The following is a 19,003-nucleotide window of genomic DNA, read 5'->3' on the forward strand; positions in this document are numbered from 1 at the left end:
CAAACCAATATGTAAATTATGGTGGCTGTGGTTAGGGCATGGGAAGAGGAGCTCCTTCCTACCCAGTGGCCTTCCTAGGAAGGGGAGCATGGAGGAAGTGCAGCCTGCCTGAGTCAAGAGCTGTGTGAGCATACTGGGTATGTACCTCTCTGCAGAGTTCACAGGCATCAGACTGTAGGCATTTGTATTTTATTTTAACATGCAGACAGAAAAACTCCCACCTGTGAAACAGCTGAGCTCAGGGCTTTTTCCTTTGCTGCTGAGGTTATAATTCTGTATGTTATTTTTGATTGCCTTGACTAAGAAAAATTGTGAATGAATACAAATTTTATTTGTATTATTGTAGTAGTACTGGGACTCTTCCCTATTTATCATTCACACATTAGCTAATTGATCAAGTCCAAGTGTGTTGTAGTCGGACAGACTAAGCTTACTTGCCTTTTTAGATGAAAATTATGGACAATATTTAGTTATGGTAATGATAAAGTTACAAATCATACACAACCAGTAATTCTTGAAGAAACACTGTTTTGTAGTGTAATCACTCATAACTAACTGAAGGTTAAGCAGATCACTTGTTTCTTGATGAAAAGCTTTGTAAAATGTATTAATTCATTATTATAGAATATAAGAAATGACTTAGTGGTTGGTTATTGAAGATTATGTGGTAACTTGCACTGATCATTCTGAATTTTCTCACCAGATCTGTATAGACTATGTTAGTTTTGTTTGTATATTTGCTATTTAATGTTTCTTGCAGAATTAAATTGGAAAATAACTTAGAAATTGGGGTATATTTTTCTTAAAGGATTTTTTCTTAGCACACTTATTAATGTATATATATATGTAATATATATGTTTATATTATGGTAAATATGTATTTTTTGTACAATATAGTGTTATACCATATATTCATTATGTATATTAGTTAAAATCTAAACTAGTTAAGAAAATATGATGTTTCAGAGCAGTAGTATATTTTGTCACATGGGTAGGATGCATTTTCATTCAGTTCGTTCAGTAAATTTTGGAGCAGCCACTGCTGGCTGCTGAGGCTAGAGAAGCATTTTGAAACACTAGTTTGTATTGTTATGGATGTTAGAGCCTGTCAGGTTAAAGACTTCAGTCATAGTCCCAGTTTTTAGATAATTTTTTTCTGTATTTTTTTTATCTTTAAGAATGTTACTGAAAAATACACTTATTCTTTGTAAAAGTAGATTGGCCTGAACAGTTTTTTCCTCCAAGTTATTAAAGTTTCATTTATTTCTAGTTAGATTTTTCTTTAAGCTTGGTGAATATGATAGCACAAGTGTGGACATTGTAGGATGTTTTACTATGAAAGCCAAAACTTGTATATTAGTCTTCATTTCTAAATCCTTTAGCACCACTGTATAATATTTTGAATTATTAACCAACGTCACAGATATTGACAATAGAATGACTTTTAAAAATGAAATAAAAAGACCTAGAAAAGACAATAATACAGTTCTAAGATATGGCCACTGTGCCTTCTGTATGTATGATACAGTATGTAAACTCAAGTGTATAAATAGCTGAAAGTATAGGACAGGCAATTGTGAGCGCCTTTTTCATATTTCGATGGCCAGTAATTGGAAAGAGATGTACTTAATTTTGTCTCTGTATGGTCCTGTCACTGGTCTGTTCTCTACGCCCGGAGGGATAGGAAAGAGCAAAGAGGAGGTGGCAGAAGAAGGAATCTTATGCTAGGCTAATATATGTCATAACTTGAAGTGTTTACTGGGTCTTTTGAAAATCTTATTTAAACGAATGACAGACTTTGAGTAGAGAAATTTAAAACTAAAAACATATAAATACATTTTTCAAGTCTACATTACTCTGAAATTTATACATGTGCATACATAAAAAACCCTAGCAAACTTCATTCTGATTTTTAGGCTCCTGAATTCTAAACTACAAGAATATTTATTCTTTCGAAAAAGTACAAATAATGTCATTTCTTTCCTCTAGGAAATGGCAGCAGTGTCAGCTTTTCTTCAGCCGGGAGCACCTAGGCCATACCCTGCACATTACATGGATACAGCAGTCCAGACTTACCGGGATATCTGCAAGTAGGTGACTAGAATGTTCAGGTCACGTCCATTTTTTCTTAAATTAGCGTTCTATTACATCCTCCTTTCCTTTCCTCTTCCGCTTGGATTTGTGGTTAGGAATTTGATATATGTACTGTTGAGGTTATATTTCAAGGGTGGTTTGTACCATGGGGGCATCTCTAACCTTAACTGCTATTAAGCCAGGAGTTCGTCAAAAACAGAGTGAAATGACAGTCCGGGGAAAGGAGATGAGAAGTGTTTTGTACACACAGAGTTCTGCTGGCACTTTGTGTAGAGTTAGAATTTAGCATTGTAAGGAGACCATGAGCTGGTCTGAAAGGGTCAGAAGAGGTTACATGGGCTGTTTGAGGACCAGACCTTGAAAGAAAAGTAGTTGGGATTTGATAGCCATGAAGACCTTTCAGGATTGTGATCGTCAAGAATACTGTTTGGATGCAGCGTCACTGGTGAGACATAGTAGAGCCCTGGCTGTTGGTTAATGAGCAGGTGTTTTGAAAGAAATCAATGTGGGGAGCCTTAACTCATTTATTAACGTTATTGTTAAGCTGTAAGAATGTATGTAGTAGCAAATGGGAGTTACTGAATATTTGAGTAGAACCTTGACATAATAAAAGTAATTTTGCAGGAAGAGTAATCTGACTTTTCTGTGTAGAATGTATGGGCTTTAAGAGACACAGGCAATTTTGTCTCCTGTAGTGCCAAAGGGGGAAGAGCAGTGGTAACAATGTGTGTTTATAGTGCAACACTGATAATCAGTAACTTGTGTGCTCAGCATTTGCGCATCTGCCAAAATGACTCTGTACTCTCATTTAATCTTTACAGCAAACTTACCAAATGGTGGTACTATTATTACCTCAGTTTTACAGATGAGACTGAAACTTAAAGTTTAACTTTCCCAAGAGCATTCAGCTAATAAATGGTGGCAACAGTATCAAATCCTACCTCCTATACCTTAAAATCTATTCAAGAATGTTTTGGCCCTTCTGGCAAGAGAGAGAGCCTCCTGAGAAAAGAACCACTGAAGGATTCTGAAAAGGAGAGATACCAAAAGTAGAACTTGGAGAGGGAGGGATGGAGGCAGTCAGAGTCACAAGAGTTTCAAGAAGTTTGAATATTCTTTCTTTAGAAAGATATTCCTTGTCTTCAGGAGGTACAAAGATAGGCAGATGGACTGATGGGAAAAGAAAGGGAGAGTGAGGTGCAGTGGCCCCAGAGTCAGATGAGCTGTGGCCCTGTGGTTTCAGCCTCCTGCCCAGCACAGGCTGCATGGTCCTCACTGAGTGCCTTGTACCACGTGTCTCCCTTAGAATCTCCGTTCTAAGTTACCGTAATTGATAAGCTTTATCATCAGTTGAGTCGATTTTGGGGGGTAAATTAGAAACACATTAATTGTATACATCAATTTTAAGAAGCTATGTGATTTCAGAAATACTAAAATGTGAATACGTTTTTTTAGAATACACTAAAGTAATAAACAAAGTATTACTTTGGCAATGCCCTTTTTCTCAGAATGCCACACTCCATTTTTTAACTGATAAGACCATATTTATCCTTAAAAGATTTTCTCTTTTTTTTATGAAGCCGTTCTTCCTTCCCCAAAGCCCAATAAAAATCAAGTGTTCCCTGTTCCTTATCTGTTTTGTAAAAGTTTCTGCCTTAGGTAGGGATTGTGTCATAGAAATACTTGAATTCTCAGCACTTTCATATCCTGATGCAAATGATTTTTTAAATGTTGCTTGGATAGACAGTAAAGGCCTTGACTTGGTAGTTTTGTGCCTTACCTGACCACATATATAGGTAAGAAATACACATACATAAATAAGACAAGAGTGTTAAGATTTAAGGGGGTTTTAAAGTTTGCTTAAGAAAACTCTTTAAGAGCTAAGCATATTTGACCATATAGGTGAGTATGTGTTGGTAATAGGAGTTAGTCTTTTCAGTTCATGAAAACAATTTTAGATAAACTGTTTAGATAAATTGTAAATACCTTCTAAGAAAGGCTATGATTTGTAGAAAGTTCATGGCAGATCACTATAGTAATTTTTGAAAGTTGTAAATTGTATTTTAAAAATAACAGTTCAGAATAACCTTCAAGTTAATAATCTTTGGTTGTAATTTGAAGGCCAAGTGTTTTCATAAAAGGATTAGAAAGTAAAAAGAGAAAAGCTTTGCCATTTCCCAGCCAAAGGGTTGCGTTTTGTAATTTCACAGTAAGAATGTTTTCATTTATACTTATTAATTTTAAGAATGAATAATCCAAATCTAGATTACTGATTGTAGTAGTTACAAAGAAAAATCAACTGATTGTGTTTTTTTACAAAGATCTTGCTCGGAGATCAATCAGGCAATACTGGCTCAGGCTTTCTCCATTTGAAACATGTCAATTGTACTACCAGGAGGAAGCACTTAAAATATGCTTAAAAGTAACTAGTGAAAGGAAATACACCTCATGAGAGTTTGCAGTGAGGAAGGAAAAATAAATGTTTATATTCTTCTCTGTTCATAAAAAGTTTTGTTAACTAGCTGCTGGTTCAGAGACACCAGTTAGGTTTTAGCTTTTTGCATACAGGAAGTATGACTTGGCATTGCAGTCTATGAAATTACGTGAAGATAAAAAGTTTTCATGAGTTTAAAGACTTCTTTGAAATTTTCTTATCAGCTTTTTTGGATAAGTGGATAGCAAAGACATGGATTTCATTTTACTTAAAAACCAGAACTGGAAAGTTCTGTACATGGCTGCTGTGATGTGCTCAGACATTGTAGTGCTGATTACATTCTTTGTGCCTTTTTTCTTCAGGAATATGATCCTGGCTGAAAGGTGTGTGTTGCTGAGTGCTGAAATCTTAAAAAGCCAAAGCAAGTACTCGGAGGCTGCAGCGCTCCTGATTCGGTTGACCAGCGAGGTACTGAAAATGTGTGGCACTTGCTTTAGTCAGTATTATTTAATGATTTTGAAAAGTTTGTGTTCTCTTGAGAGCGTGTGCAAAAGAAAATCAGGGGGAAATCTCTCTTTGGGATTTTATAACATGGCTTCTTTAGTTCTTTGTTGAATGAATTTTAAATGCAATCTTTTACAAATTATATAAATTTATGAATTTATTTTATTTACAGATTTTAAATCTTATTATTAACCACAAATATTTATTGTGTGTCTTCTATGAATTAGGTTCTGGCCTCTGCATAATTCTATTTAAAGCATTGTGCATGTGTATCATTCTTAATGCAAATTTGATACTCAGAAAAGAGCAGTCACTCAGGAATTTCAAGTGTAGTTAAAGACACATCTTTTAGATGAATGCTCAAGAACAAAATTAAACACCTGCCTTGTGTGCCCCTTAAATATTAATGTACTTTATAGTTTTACTGTACACGTTTTTTGGGCAATTTGTTCAGTCATAATTTTTAGTCTCAAATCTGTCTTCAACCCAAATCTCCCCTTGAGCTTTGAGCTTTTTATGACCAGCTGCCTTTTAGACTGACCTACTTACTGTTTCCAAGGCATCTTAAGTCAGCATATCTAAACTACTAAACTCTTAAGTTTTTTTACCCTACAGATCTTGATCTTAAATTATAACCAACTAGCTCTTCATTTGCTCAAGGCAGAAATTGCTTGAGATGCCCTGTAATTATCCTATCCTGTTAGTAGCACAACCTGGGGGGATTTTCTTTTTAACTTCTTCAACTTTTAAAAAAAAATATCCCCAAGTATTTACTTCTTTCTTTCTCTCTCTTTTTTTAATCCTTGCTACTCTTGTCTTGATTCATGTCCTTAGTGTACTCCTGGACTGTGGCTCTTATCCTTTCTTTACCTAATTCACTAGTCCTGGTATCAGTTACATCCTTCGGGTAGGCACCCGTGATACCCCAGGTTGTTCAAGTGTCTCTGTTGTGCCTTCTCATGTAATGCTGCTGTCAGACCTGACGTGCCATTGGAAATTTAAGCTGTTACCTTCTTGAGGGGTGGGAACTATGTTGCTTTCTACATTTTTATCCCTTGTGCCTAAAATTGGGCTTGGCACATAGTATATGACTTACTAATGTTTGTTGAATGAACCATTAGTTATAAAAATGATGTAACCAGTTAGGTTAAGGGATGATGTTAAAAATTTTGAATAATTATTATTGCATGGATGCTGACCAATATGGACAGTTGCCAGACATAAACTATTTGGCAGAACTAAATAGAGGCTCTTGAGTATGTTTATGTTCTGTATTATAATAAATGATCTCAACCTAGGTATTATCTGTGAATATAGAATGAATTTGTGGATTAGGAGCTTGAATAAAATTTCTTTGGAGCATTAATTTGTCTGCATTGTAACCTTGCTGTTTCCTGTCTTTGTTCTCTTTTCCTTTACCACTCTTTGTTTTCACCTTTCTTTTTCAAACCTGTATGATTTATTTTGTCATGAAATTGTAGGAAATTTATCATTGTCATTTATTGCTTTGGGGTGAGGGGTGGGGGCAAATGGTTGGTACATTTCCCCCAAAATTGTGATTTTCAGTATCCTTTTCTGCTGTGCCATTCAGATTCTTTGAGATAACTGGAAAGTACTACCAGGCATAATGTGTATAAAATCATGTTAAATTTTAACTATGAATTTGTGTTCATTTTATGTGTATTGTTCTTAAGCAAAAGCTGTGAGGACTGGGTGAAGAGGTGTGCTTTGACTGTATTTTTTGAAAGGCAAATTTATGGGCAAGTGGATCTTGTGTTATAACTCTGTGTTATACCCTGGGATTCTTAGGATGGCAGAGCAAACCCAGCTTGATAAACCTGCCACATTTACCACCACATAGGGTAATATGTCTGAATTTGGTGATTAAGACATGATGCTTTTCCCCTACCTGTGTCTTTGTTTCTGCGTTGAACATTTATTCTGGTCTTACAGTCTTTTGTTAGACGTCTGTTACTGCATTTAAATACAGTAAGTCAGTTTTTTGCTATCAGGGTTAGCAGCAGTTTCTATGTTTCTCCAGCTTGGGAGAAACTGCTCCTGGGATAAGTTGATCAGCTAATAGCACCTTTACTGTTAACCTCACAGTTAGGCTAAAAAAAATCTCAGAACCATCTTTGAGATTTGAGTCAGTTAAATTTGTGTATTTTGTGCCATTATCACCTGTGTTTTTGTAGAAGTCTACCTCAAATGATTTTGTCCCCTTTATCCTAATTTTAAGTTAATACTGCCTTTTCAGTTTTGTTAACATTCTCTCTTGGTTGTAGGCAAATTTCATAGGCTGGCCTCTTGTTGAAGTGGCATCACAGATTTTTTTTCTTAATTCCTAATTGAGCATATGTAGGAGACTTGTCATATCATAGATAGGAACTACCACTAAAATAGATTTTTATTATTCAATTCTTTCAAAGCTTTTGCTTTCTTGGTAAAACTATCACTTTGTGAAAATCTTTTTTTACGTCAGCACTGATGGCAATTATTCTATTTAGGGCCATTTTTTTGTTTCCAAGTGATGTTTTTCTACTTTAGGTGTCACTATAAGAGTCAGGGACCAAAGAAGAACAAAGCTGCAATGAGATATGAATGTAGGGTATTCAGCTCTGCAGATCAATTCTCAGACAACAGCTTTACTAGATACAAGAGTCAAATTTTTATTAAGCTAAATTAATATATGCCATGGACTTTCAGATCTCTCCTGAGTTGGTCTGTCCTCGAATGTTCAGTTTGAGAATACTAAGGGTTCAGTCTGCTGGTTTTCAACTTGATGGTACATTAGAATCATTTACACACCATCAAAGATATTTAGGGCATGTTCTTTATCTTAATCAGAATGTCCAGGATTGCCCATCCAGGTTTTGCAGTTTATGAAGCTTTACAAGCTTCATACAAGGTATATGTGTGGGTGTATATGCGTGTGTGCACGCTAGGCATATACTTAAGAAATTTATAGGATTTGAAGAATAAAGCTTGAAACTCTATTGAGAAGTCTAAATAAAATTCCAAAATAGAAGAATTAATTAAAGAGAATTACCTATTGCAGATATTAAAATATAAGGCTACAGAAGGTAAAACTGTTTACAGTCACAAGAATAGAATGGAATAGGATGAGAATTTAAATGCCGCGCATGGTTAAAATTACTAGGGAATGTTAGGTCATTCACTGGGTGGTGGTGTGACATTGCACTAGTTGTGTGTGTGGGGGGTGGAGTCCTATCTCATTCATTACTTGATAATTATAATTAGGGCTTAAGTTAAAATATGAAACACAAAACAAAACAGAGACCAAAAAAGCCTAGGGGATAATTTTTTAGACTCTAGGAGTGATAACATCCTTTCTTAGCTTGATGCAGTATTTTGAAGCCATAAAGGCAAAGGTACTAAACTATGCTTTTCTACTAAAGAAACTTCACGTTTAAACAGGGAAATGCTATTTGCAAATGTATGGCAGAAGCCTACTAGTAACTGTTCAGAAGGCTCTTAAAAACCAAAAATCACAAAAACCCATTCACAAAAGGAGATAAGTAGGCAATTCTCAGAAAAAGTACAAAGACCTTTAAGCATATGAAAATAACAGCTTTACTATTAAAGAACTGTATGTTGAGGAACAAAGTGTCATTTTTCTTTTATTAAAGAGGTAAAAATTTTAAATGATTTTGGGCTGAGTAGAATAGAAAACAGCATTCTGATTTCCTGTTGATGGAATATCTATTGGTATCTTTGTGTATCAGTTTGGCTATATTGATTAGAATTTGAAGTTTATACTTAGCTTTCCTGAACTGAGTGGTTGGTCTTATTTCCAAAAACTAGTCTACTAAAAATATTTGAATAATTGGTCAAAAATACTTCCATAAAGATGTTTACCAAAGCATTTTTTGGTAGTAAGAAAAGTATGAAGCAATATTAATCAGTTGAAGACTATTAATAAATTATGGTATATTTGTACAATGGGATACACTGTAACTTTAAAAGAAGTGAGGGATGTAGATGTGGCAAGATGTCCATGATACCAAGTTTAAGAAGATAAAGAACATTCTCTCTAATACCATTTGTGTATTAAAAGGTGTGTTTATTTTTTAAAAACTGTGTATTTAACACATAAGCGCATTCATGTATAAACCTATATACAAGTACTGAGAGACATACCACCCTAATACCAAGCTATAGCAGGAGTTGACCTCTGGCCATCTGGAAGAGGCATGGGATGGGAAAGAAAGATGTTAGCTTTTTTTCTTCAAACATTTATTTTTTAAGGAAAAGAAGTGTGCATAAATAGTTTTTTAAGAAGAAAACATTTTCCTAAAATAAGGTAAGCTCCCTAGCTCCCCCAAGTAGTTATGATGCAACAACCCTTGGCTAAGACCCACTTGCCAATGGTGTATATTCCTGATTTTCCCACTTACTAGCTTTTGGATCTTACTAGGAAAATCATCTCATCATTTAATTGTCATGAGAAGTTGAAATTAAATAATAACATCTACCATTTACTGAATGCTTTCTAGATTGTTTCCTCAGATTTGTTTCTGCTTTAATACAATTTTGTGCTTGCTGTGGAGATAGTTAAAACAGTGATCTATGAATACTTTTTGATGTAACTAAAATTTGTTGAAATTATTGCATTTAAAGAAATGTTTTCTAAATATGAGAGATGCCCTCACAAAAAAATAAATAAATAAATAAATAAATAAATAAATAAATAAATTAATTAATTAATTAATTAATTAATTAATTAATTAAAAAAAAAGACAGACTTCCAATGGTAAAATAAATAAGTAACCGGGATGTAATGTATAGCATAAGGAATATAGTCAAGATATTGTAACAGCTTGGTAGGGTGATAGCTGGAACCTAGAATTATGTATATAAATGTTTTATCACTGTGTTGTACACTTGAAACTAATGTAATGTAATATTGTGCGTCAACTACCCTTCAATAAAAAATAATTATTTAAAAAAAAAAAAAAAAAAAAAAGAAATGTTTTCTGTTTTCAACTTTCCCTGGGGAAAATAATGGCAGCAGAACACAGGGAAGGGCATGGTAAGTTCAGCCTGAGAACAGTTGGGAACCAGGAGAAAGTCTCTGTGAAAGTGTTGTTGACAAGTCGATCAGCGGCTTTCAGTGCTTTTTCATGTGTTTGTGAAGTGGTGACGGCTCTCTCATTTGAAAGTTTGCCTTATGGGTGAGGATGTAAATAGAGTATGTGTTTTCTGTGTACAAGGTGTAAGAGTCAGTTGAAGTGGAAACTAAATTGAGTTGTGTCATTTACTAACTTAAAGCAGTTGGAAATCTTTGAAGTATAAGCTTTCTAAACTTTTAAATGAAAGACAGTCATTGTGGCCCTCTTGAATCACAGCATAAATTGAGAATTCCTTCTAAATGGTGTAAACTTCATAGGAGAAGATAGAGTAGATTTGATTATTTCATAATCTACACACATTCTGTTACCTTTCCTTGAATGGATGGAAGTATGCTATTGAGTGTCACAGATCAATTTCCAGAAGAAATGAGATGGATGTAAATCTGTTTTTTCTCTGTGCTCTGTTTTCTGGTTTATTTTTAATCAGTATACCTGTATTAAATTCCCAGTTTATATGCTTTTTTTTTTGCCATTTATAAAGGAATTGCATTTCTTCAGAGATTTATTACATGGTACCTAACATAACCAGACACTTGCTTTATGAAATCAAAAGGAAATATTACACGGTAGAGAATTTTTTTAAGGATTAAAAAAAAAGTTTGCTTATTGGAAAAAGTCATCAAGATAGGATTGCCCCTTTCTCTCTGCCCTCAGATACGCTAAGTTAAACACTGAATATGTTATTTTAAGAAAACAACTTTTTTTCATCAATTATCTTTTCATGTTTAATTTTGTGAAACCTTGTTTTCTTTTAAACATTCAACAGGATTCTGACCTTCGAAGTGCACTTCTTCTGGAACAGGCAGCACATTGCTTTATAAACATGAAGAGCCCCATGGTTAGAAAATACGCATTTCATATGATACTGGCAGGCCATCGGTTTAGTAAAGCAGGACAGGTGAGTACATTTTCTTTAAAAAGGGCAGTTTATTATAACAAGTAATTTGCTGTTTATTTATTATAATTTACTACTCATTTTATAAATATGTTTCTTGTCAATTTTCTTATGATTTTAAAATGAAACTAAATTTTGTTCCAAGGTAATATGTTATATTGGTAAGGGCATGAGATTTGGATTTAGGCAAATCTGGGTTTAAACTTGGTCTTCTAGTCACAACTTGACTTTGTCAGGTAACTTCTTTGAGGATCAGTTTTTTTAGTTATAAAATTTAGAATTCTATCCAAACTTTTGTGAAGGTTAAACCAAATCATAGGTGAAAGGTATGTCATAGACATACTGAATGCATTCAAGCAGTATTAACTGTTCTTTGCAGTGGTTGAACTCTCTCTCCCTCAGCCCTGGCCTCCTGTTGTCCTTCAGAGTGCCTTACAATGGAATTCACTGAATACTCAGCAGAAAGCTGCTGTGTGCTTTCCCTGGCCATCGTGGGGGTGGAGAGTCTTTTTGAATTTAGAGAGAAATGTCTGTCTCTGATAGCCTCTTACTATTGCTGGTTGGGCTTTGCTCCGGGGGAAGGTGGTAGCAGCCTTGATGGTGGATTACTGTAAATTTAGAAACAAGTGTGGATTGAATAACCCTCTCTGTTCCGGGCACTGTCCTAGAGCTGAGCATATACCCATTAAACCAACATGGTCTTGTCTCTCAAGGAACTTTTGATTTAGTATGGGAGTATGAAGATTTTTATGAACTTGTATTTTTCATAGTCTGTACTCATCAGAACATTCCAGTGTTTTAAACTATGTGTTATTTCAAAGGTACAAAAAAATAAAGGTGTTCAAAAATACTCTCAATTTTATGTAAAAAAACGCCATGATTTTTAAAAACCAACATTTCAAGATTGGGTTCTTCCCTCTGTTTTTTGGAAACTGCCAGGTTAGACAGTATGTGAACTTGGATTACATTAAATACAAACTGCAAAAATATTTATACAATTAAGTGTTTTTTTGGTTTTTTTTTTTGTAGATAATTATTTTTTATTGAAGGGTAGTTGACATACAGTATTACATTACATTAGTTTCAGGTGTACAACATAGTGATTCAACATTTATATACATGACAATTCTAGGTACCAGCTATCACCATACCAAGCTGTTACAATATTTTGACTATATTCCTTATGCTATACATTACATCCCGGTTACTTATTTATTTTACAATTGGAAGTGTGTTTATATATATATATATATTTTTTTGTGAGGGCATCTCTTATATTTATTGATCAAATAGTTAACAACAATAAAATTCTGTATAGGGGGGTCAATACTCAATGCACAATCATTAATCCACCCCAAGCCTAATTTTCGTCAGTCTCCAATCTTCTGATGCATAACAAACAAGTTCTTACATGGAGTACAAATTCTTACATAGTGAATGAGTTACATGGTGAACATTACAAGGGCAGTCATCACAGAAGCTTTTGGTTTTGTTCATGCATTATGAACTATAAACAGTCAGTTCAAATATGAATGTTCATTTGATTTTTAAACTTGATTTATATGTGGATACCACATTTCTCTCTTTATTATTATTATTTTTAATAAAATGCTGAAGTGGTAGGTAGATACGAGATAAAGGTAGAAAACAGAGTTTAGTGTTGTAAGAGAGCAAATGTAGATGATCAAGTGTGTGCCTGTAGACTATGTGTTAATCCAAGCTAGACAAGGGCAATAAAACATCCACGTATGCAGAAGATTTCTCTCAGAACGGGGGGGTGAGGTTCTAAGCCTCACCTCTGTTGATCCCCAATTTCTCACCTGATGATCCCCCTGCGACTGTGCCTGTCTTAGGTTGTTCCTCCCTTGAGGAATCTTACCTGTCTCTGGCTAACCAGTCATCTTCCGGGGCCATACAGGGAAATGTAAAGTTGGTAAGTGAGAGAGAAGCCTTATTGTTTGAAATAGTTAGCTTTTTATTTCTTTGCGTATTTATGCCCTGTAGCTTCTATGCCCAGCATTTGTCTTGAGGTATCTTTACCGCTTGGAAGAATTATGATACTCGCTAAATTTGATATGAGGCACGAATTCTATTTAAGGGTTGTAATTAGGAAGGAAGAAGAAAAGGTATAGAAGTAGCAGGCAGAAGAAAACATGGGAAGATTGATTACTTCTTTGATATATCTTCTTGTAGAGTAACTTGAGCATGTATAGGTTTTAAGCTACTACTTAAATTGCGCACACACATTAACATAATAGGAGTATAGTTACATAACCAAAGCATACCTGTAATTACCAGCCATCTCCAGTGAAACCAAGAAAACCAGTTAGGCACCTTAGGCATTTGTGAAAACTTATCTATGATATGGTGGATATTGTCCATCTGAACTTGAACAGTCTGAGAGAAATCAGACAAGTTAAAACAACCCATTCCTGGGGAATGTTCACATCCCTTATGTTCTTTTAACAGTAAATAGTCTGTAGTTGTAAGATTTTGGAGCGCTACAATTTGCACTTCTCCTAATTCTTGCTTGAGTTCCAACAGTATAGATCCAGTCAAATTTGTTGTTTTACTGTATGCACAGGCCAGCTTAGATATCTCCTTTTCATTCCCATGGCAAGTCCAGGAACTGGTGGGATGAGTGCATCTACAGCTGTAGCAGTGCGTGGATCTTTGTTGGGGTTTTTTGCTGATCATCTTCTGTCATGAGTCTTCCAGAGAGTGCTGATGCTGGAAGTTCTTTTTCATATCGTATCTTAGTTCATTTTCAGGGTAGCCCAATTAGGCTTTGATCCTCTGTATAAACACAAACAGACCCTTTGCCTACACTTTTATATGCCCTTTATCTCTTGTGTAGAACCCATTGGAGGTTACCACACAGGAACTGCCCTTTTTTTTTTTTTTTTTTGGTATCACTAATCTACACTTAAATGACGAATATTATGTTTACTAGGCTCTCCCCTATACCAGGTTCCCCCTATAAACCCCTTTACAGTCACTGTCCATCAGCATAGCAAAATGTAGAATCACTACTTGCCTTCTCTGTGTTGTACAGCCCTCCCTTTTCTCCTACCCCCCCATGTATGCTAATCTTAATACCCCCTACTTCTCCCCCCTCTTATCCCTCCCTACCCACCCATCCTCCCCAGTCCCTTTCCCTTTGGTACCTGTTAGTCCATTCTTGAGTTCTGTGATTCTGCTTTTGTTTTGTTCCTTCAGTTTTTCCTTTGTTCTTATATTCCACAGATAAGTGAAATCATTTGGTATTTCTCTTTCTCCGCTTGGCTTGTTTCACTGAGCATAATACCCTCCAGCTCCATCCATGTTGCTGCAAATGGTTGGATTTTCCCTTTTCTTATGGCTGAGTAGTATTCCATTGTGTATATGTACCACATCTTCTTTATCCATTCATCTATCGATGGACATTTAGGTTGCTTCCAATTCTTGGCTATTGTAAATAGTGCTGCGATAAACATAGGGGTGCACTGATCTTTCTCATACTTGATTGCTGCATTCTTAGGGTAAATTCCTAGGAGTGCAATTCCTGGGTCAAATGGTAAGTCTGTTTTGAGCATTTTGATGTACCTCCATACTACTTTCCACAATGGTTGAACTAACTTACATTCCCACCAGCAGTGTAGGAGGGTTCCCCTTTCTCCACAGCCTCGCCAACATTTGTTGTTGTTTGTCTTTTGGATGGTGGCGATCCTTACTGGTGTGAAGTGATATCTCATTGTAGTTTTAATTTGCATTTCTCTGATAATTAGCGATGTGGAGCATCTTTTCATGTGTCTGTTGGCCATCTGTATTTCTTTTTTGGAGAACTGTCTGTTCAGTTCCTCTGCCCATTTTTTAATTGGGTTATTAGTTTTTTGTTTGTTGAGGCGTGTGAGCTCTTTATATATTCTGGGCGTCAATCCTTTATCGGATGTGTCATTTTCAAATATATTCTCCCATACTGTAGGGTTCCTTTTTGTTCTACTGATGGTATCTTTTGCTGTACAGAAGCTTTTCTGCTTAATATAGTCCCACTTATTCATTTTTGCTGTTGTTTTCCTTGCCCGGGGAGATATGTTCAAGAAGAGGTCACTCATGTTTATGTCTAAGAGGTTTTTGCCTATGTTTTCCTCCAAGAGTTTAATGGTTTCATGACTTACATTCAGGTCTTTGATCCATTTTGAGTTTACTTTTGTATATGGGCTTAGACAATGGTCCAGTTTCATTCTCCTACATGTAGCTGTCCAGTTTTGCCAGCACCATCTGTTGAAGAGACTGTCATTTCCCCATTGTATGTCCATGGCTCCTTTATCAAATATTAATTGACCATATATGTCTGGGTTAATGTTTGGATTCTCTAGTCTGTTCCATTGGTCTGTGGCTCTGCTCTTGTGCCAGTACCAAATTGTCTTGATTACTATGGCTTTATAATAGAGCTTGAAGTTGGGGAGTGAGATCCCCCCTACTTTATTCTTCTTTCTCAGGATTGCTTTGGCTATTTGGGGTCTTTGGTGTTTCCATATGAATTTTTGAATTATTTGTTCCAGTTCATTGAAGAATGTTGCTGGTAGTTTCATAGGGATTGCATCCAATCTGTATATTGCTTTGGGCAGGATGGCCATTTTGACGATATTAATTCTTCCTAGCCACGAGCATGGGATGAGTTTCCATCTGTTAGTGTCCCCTTTAATTTCTCTTAAGAGTGACTTGTAGTTTTCAGAGTATAAGTCTTTCACTTCCTTGGTTAGGTTTATTCCTAGGTATTTTATTTTTTTTGATGCAATTGTGAATGGAGTTGTTTTCCTGATTTCTCTTTCTGTTGGTTCATTGTTAGTGTATAGGAAAGCCATAGATTTCTGTGTGTTGGTTTTGTATCCTGCAACTTTGCTGTATTCCGATATCAGTTCTAGTAGTTTTGGGGTGGAGTCTTTAGGGTTTTTTATGTACAGTATCATGTCATCTGCAAATAGTGACAGTTTGACTTCTTCTTTACCAATCTGGATTCCTTGTATTTCTTTGTTTTGTCTGATTGCCGTGGCTTGGACCTCCAGTACTATGTTAAATAACAGTGGAGAGAGTGGGCATCCCTGTCTAGTTCCCGATCTCAGAGGAAATGCTTTCAGCTTCTCGCTGTTCAATATAATGTGAGCTGTGGGTTATTATGTTGAGGTACTTGCCCTCTATTCCCATTTTGCTGAGAGTTTTTATCATGAATGGATGTTGAACTTTGTCAAATGCTTTTTCAGCATCTATGGAGATGATCATGTGGATTTTTGTCTTTCTTTTTGTTGATGTGGTGGATGATGTTGATGGACTTTCGAATTTTGTACCATCCTTGCATCCCTGGGATGAATCCCACTTGGTCATGGTGTATGATCCTTTTGATGTATTTTTGAATTCGGTTTGCTAATATTTTGTTGAGTATTTTTGCATCTACGTTCATCAGGGATATTGGTCTGTAGTTTCCTTTTTTGGTGGTGTCTTTGCCTGGTTTTGGTATTAGGGTGATGTTACCTTCATAGAATGAGTTTGGGAGTATCCCCTCCTCCTCTATTTTTTGGAAAACTTTAAGGAGAATGGCTATTATGTCTTCCCTGTATGTCTGATAAAATTCCGAGGTAAATCCATCTGGCCCGGGGGTTTTGTTCTTTGGTAGTTTTTTGATTACCGCTTCAATTTCGTTGCTTTTAATTGGTCTGTTTAGATTTTCTGTTTCTTCCTGGGTCAATCTTGGAAGGTTATATTTTTCTAGGAAGTTGTCCATTTCTCCTAGGTTTCCCAGCTTGTTAGCATATAGGTTTTCATAGTATTCTCCAATAATTCTTTGCATTTCCGTGGGGTCCGTCGTGATTTTTCCTTTCTCGTTTCTGATACTGTTGGTTTGTGTTGACTCTCTTTTCTTCTTAATAAGTCTGGCTAGAGGCTTATCTATTTTGTTTATTTTCTCGAAGAACCAGCTCTTGGTTTCATTGATTTTTTGCTATTGTTTTATTCTTCTCAATTTTATTTATTTATTCTCTGATCTTTATTATGTCTCTCCTTCTGCTGACCTTAGGCCTCATCTGGTCTTCTTTTTCCAATTTCGATAATTGTGACATTAGACCATTCATTTGGGATTGTTCTTCCTTTTTTAAATATGCTTGGATTGCTATATACTTTCCTCTTAAGACTGCTTTTGCTGCGTCCCACAGAAGTTGGGGCTTAGTGTTGTTGTTGTCATTTGTTTCCATATATTGCTGGATCTCCATTTTGATTTGGTCATTGATCCATTGATTATTTAGGAGCGTGTTGTTAAGCCTCCATGTGTTTGCGAGCCTCTTTGCTTTATTTGTACTGTTTATTTCTAGTTTAATGCCTTTGTGGTCTGAAAAGTTGGTTGGACTCCCCTATACAGAATTTTATTGTCGTTAACAACCATTTGATCAATAAATATGAGAGATGCCCTCACAAAAAAAAAAAAAAAAAAAGACAGACTTCCAATGGTAAAATAAATAAGTAACCGGGATGTAATGTATAGCATAAGGAATATAGTCAAGATATTGTAACAGCTTGGTAGGGTGATAGCTGGAACCTAGAATTATGTATATAAATGTTCTACCACTGTGTTGTACACTTGAAACTAATGTAATGTAATACTGTGCGTCAACTACCCTTCAATAAAAAATAATTATTAAAAAAAAAAAAAGTTGGTTGGTAGGATTTCAATCTTTTGGAATTTACTGAGGCTCTTTTTGTGTCCTAGTATGTGGTCTATTCTGGAGAATGTTCCATGTGCACTTGAGAAGAATGTATATCCTGTTGCTTTTGGATGTAGAGTTCTATAGATGTCTATTAGGTCCATCTGCTCTACTGTGTTGTTCAGTGCTTCCGTGTCCTTACTTATTTTCTGCCCAGTGGATCTATCCTTTGCGGTGAGTGGTGTGTTGAAGTCTCCTAAAATGAGTTCATTGCAGTCTATTTCCCCCTTTAGTTCTGTTAGTATTTTTTTCACATATGCTGGTGCTCCTGTGTTGGGTGCATATATATTTAGAATGGTTATATCCTCTTGTTTGACTGAGCCCTTTATCATTATGTAGTGTCCTTCTTTATCTCTTGTTACTTTCTTTGTTTTGAAGTCTATTTTGTCTGATATTAGTACTGCAACCCCTGCTTTCTTCTCGCTGTTGTTTGCTTGAAATATGTTTTTCCATCCCTTGACTTTTAGTCTGTACATGTCTTTGGGTTTGAGGTGAGTTTCTTGTAAGCAGCATATAGATGGATCTTGCTTTTTTGTCCATTCTATTACTCTATGTCTTTTGATTGGTGCATTCCGCCCATAACATTTAGGGTGACTATTGAAAGATATGTACTTATTGCCATTGCAGGCTTTAAATTCGTGGTTAAACAAGGTTCAAGGTTAGCCTCTTTAGTATCTTACTGCCTAACTTAGGTCCCATATTGAGCTTATATATACACTGTCTGGAGATTCTTTTCTTCTCTCCCTTCTTATTCCTCCTCCTCGATTCTTCATATGTTGGGTGTTTTGTTCTGTGCTCTTTCTAGGAGTGCTCCCATCTAGAGCAGTCCCTGTAAGATGCCCTGTAGAGGTGGTTTGTGGAAAGCAAATTCCCTCAGCTTTTGTTTGTCTGGGATTTGTTTAATCCCACCATCATATTTGAATGATAGTCATGCTGGATACAGTATCCTTGGTTCAAGGCCCTTCTGTTTCATTGTATTAAATATATCATGCCATTCTCTTCTGGCCTGTAGGGTTTCTGTCGAGAAGTCTGATGTTAGCCTGATGGGTTTTCCTTTATAGGTGACCTTTTTCTCTCTAGCTGAATTTAAAACTCTTTCCTTATCCTTGATCTTTCCCATTTTAATTATTATGTGTCTTGGTGTTGTCCTTGTTGGATCCTTTCTGTTGGGGCTTCTCTGTATTTCCGT

At 35.7% G+C, this 19,003-nt stretch overlaps 1 protein-coding gene across 3 annotated transcripts in view; it reads left to right on the forward strand.

The window, feature by feature from the left end:
* Positions 1 to 19,003, forward strand: part of TRAPPC8 (trafficking protein particle complex subunit 8) — a 106,820-nt gene that overhangs the window by 38,654 nt on the left and 49,163 nt on the right. For all 3 annotated transcript variants that reach the window (XM_057503977.1, XM_057503975.1, XM_057503976.1), the window contains 3 exons: positions 1,990 to 2,090; positions 4,891 to 4,996; positions 10,952 to 11,083. In XM_057503977.1, the coding sequence (XP_057359960.1) occupies positions 1,990 to 2,090; positions 4,891 to 4,996; positions 10,952 to 11,083 (339 nt within the window). The remainder of the gene's footprint in view (positions 1 to 1,989; positions 2,091 to 4,890; positions 4,997 to 10,951; positions 11,084 to 19,003) is intronic.

The sequence above is a fragment of the Manis pentadactyla genome, chromosome 6 (genome assembly GCF_030020395.1).
Source record: "Manis pentadactyla isolate mManPen7 chromosome 6, mManPen7.hap1, whole genome shotgun sequence".
Taxonomy (NCBI): Eukaryota; Metazoa; Chordata; class Mammalia; order Pholidota; family Manidae; genus Manis; species Manis pentadactyla.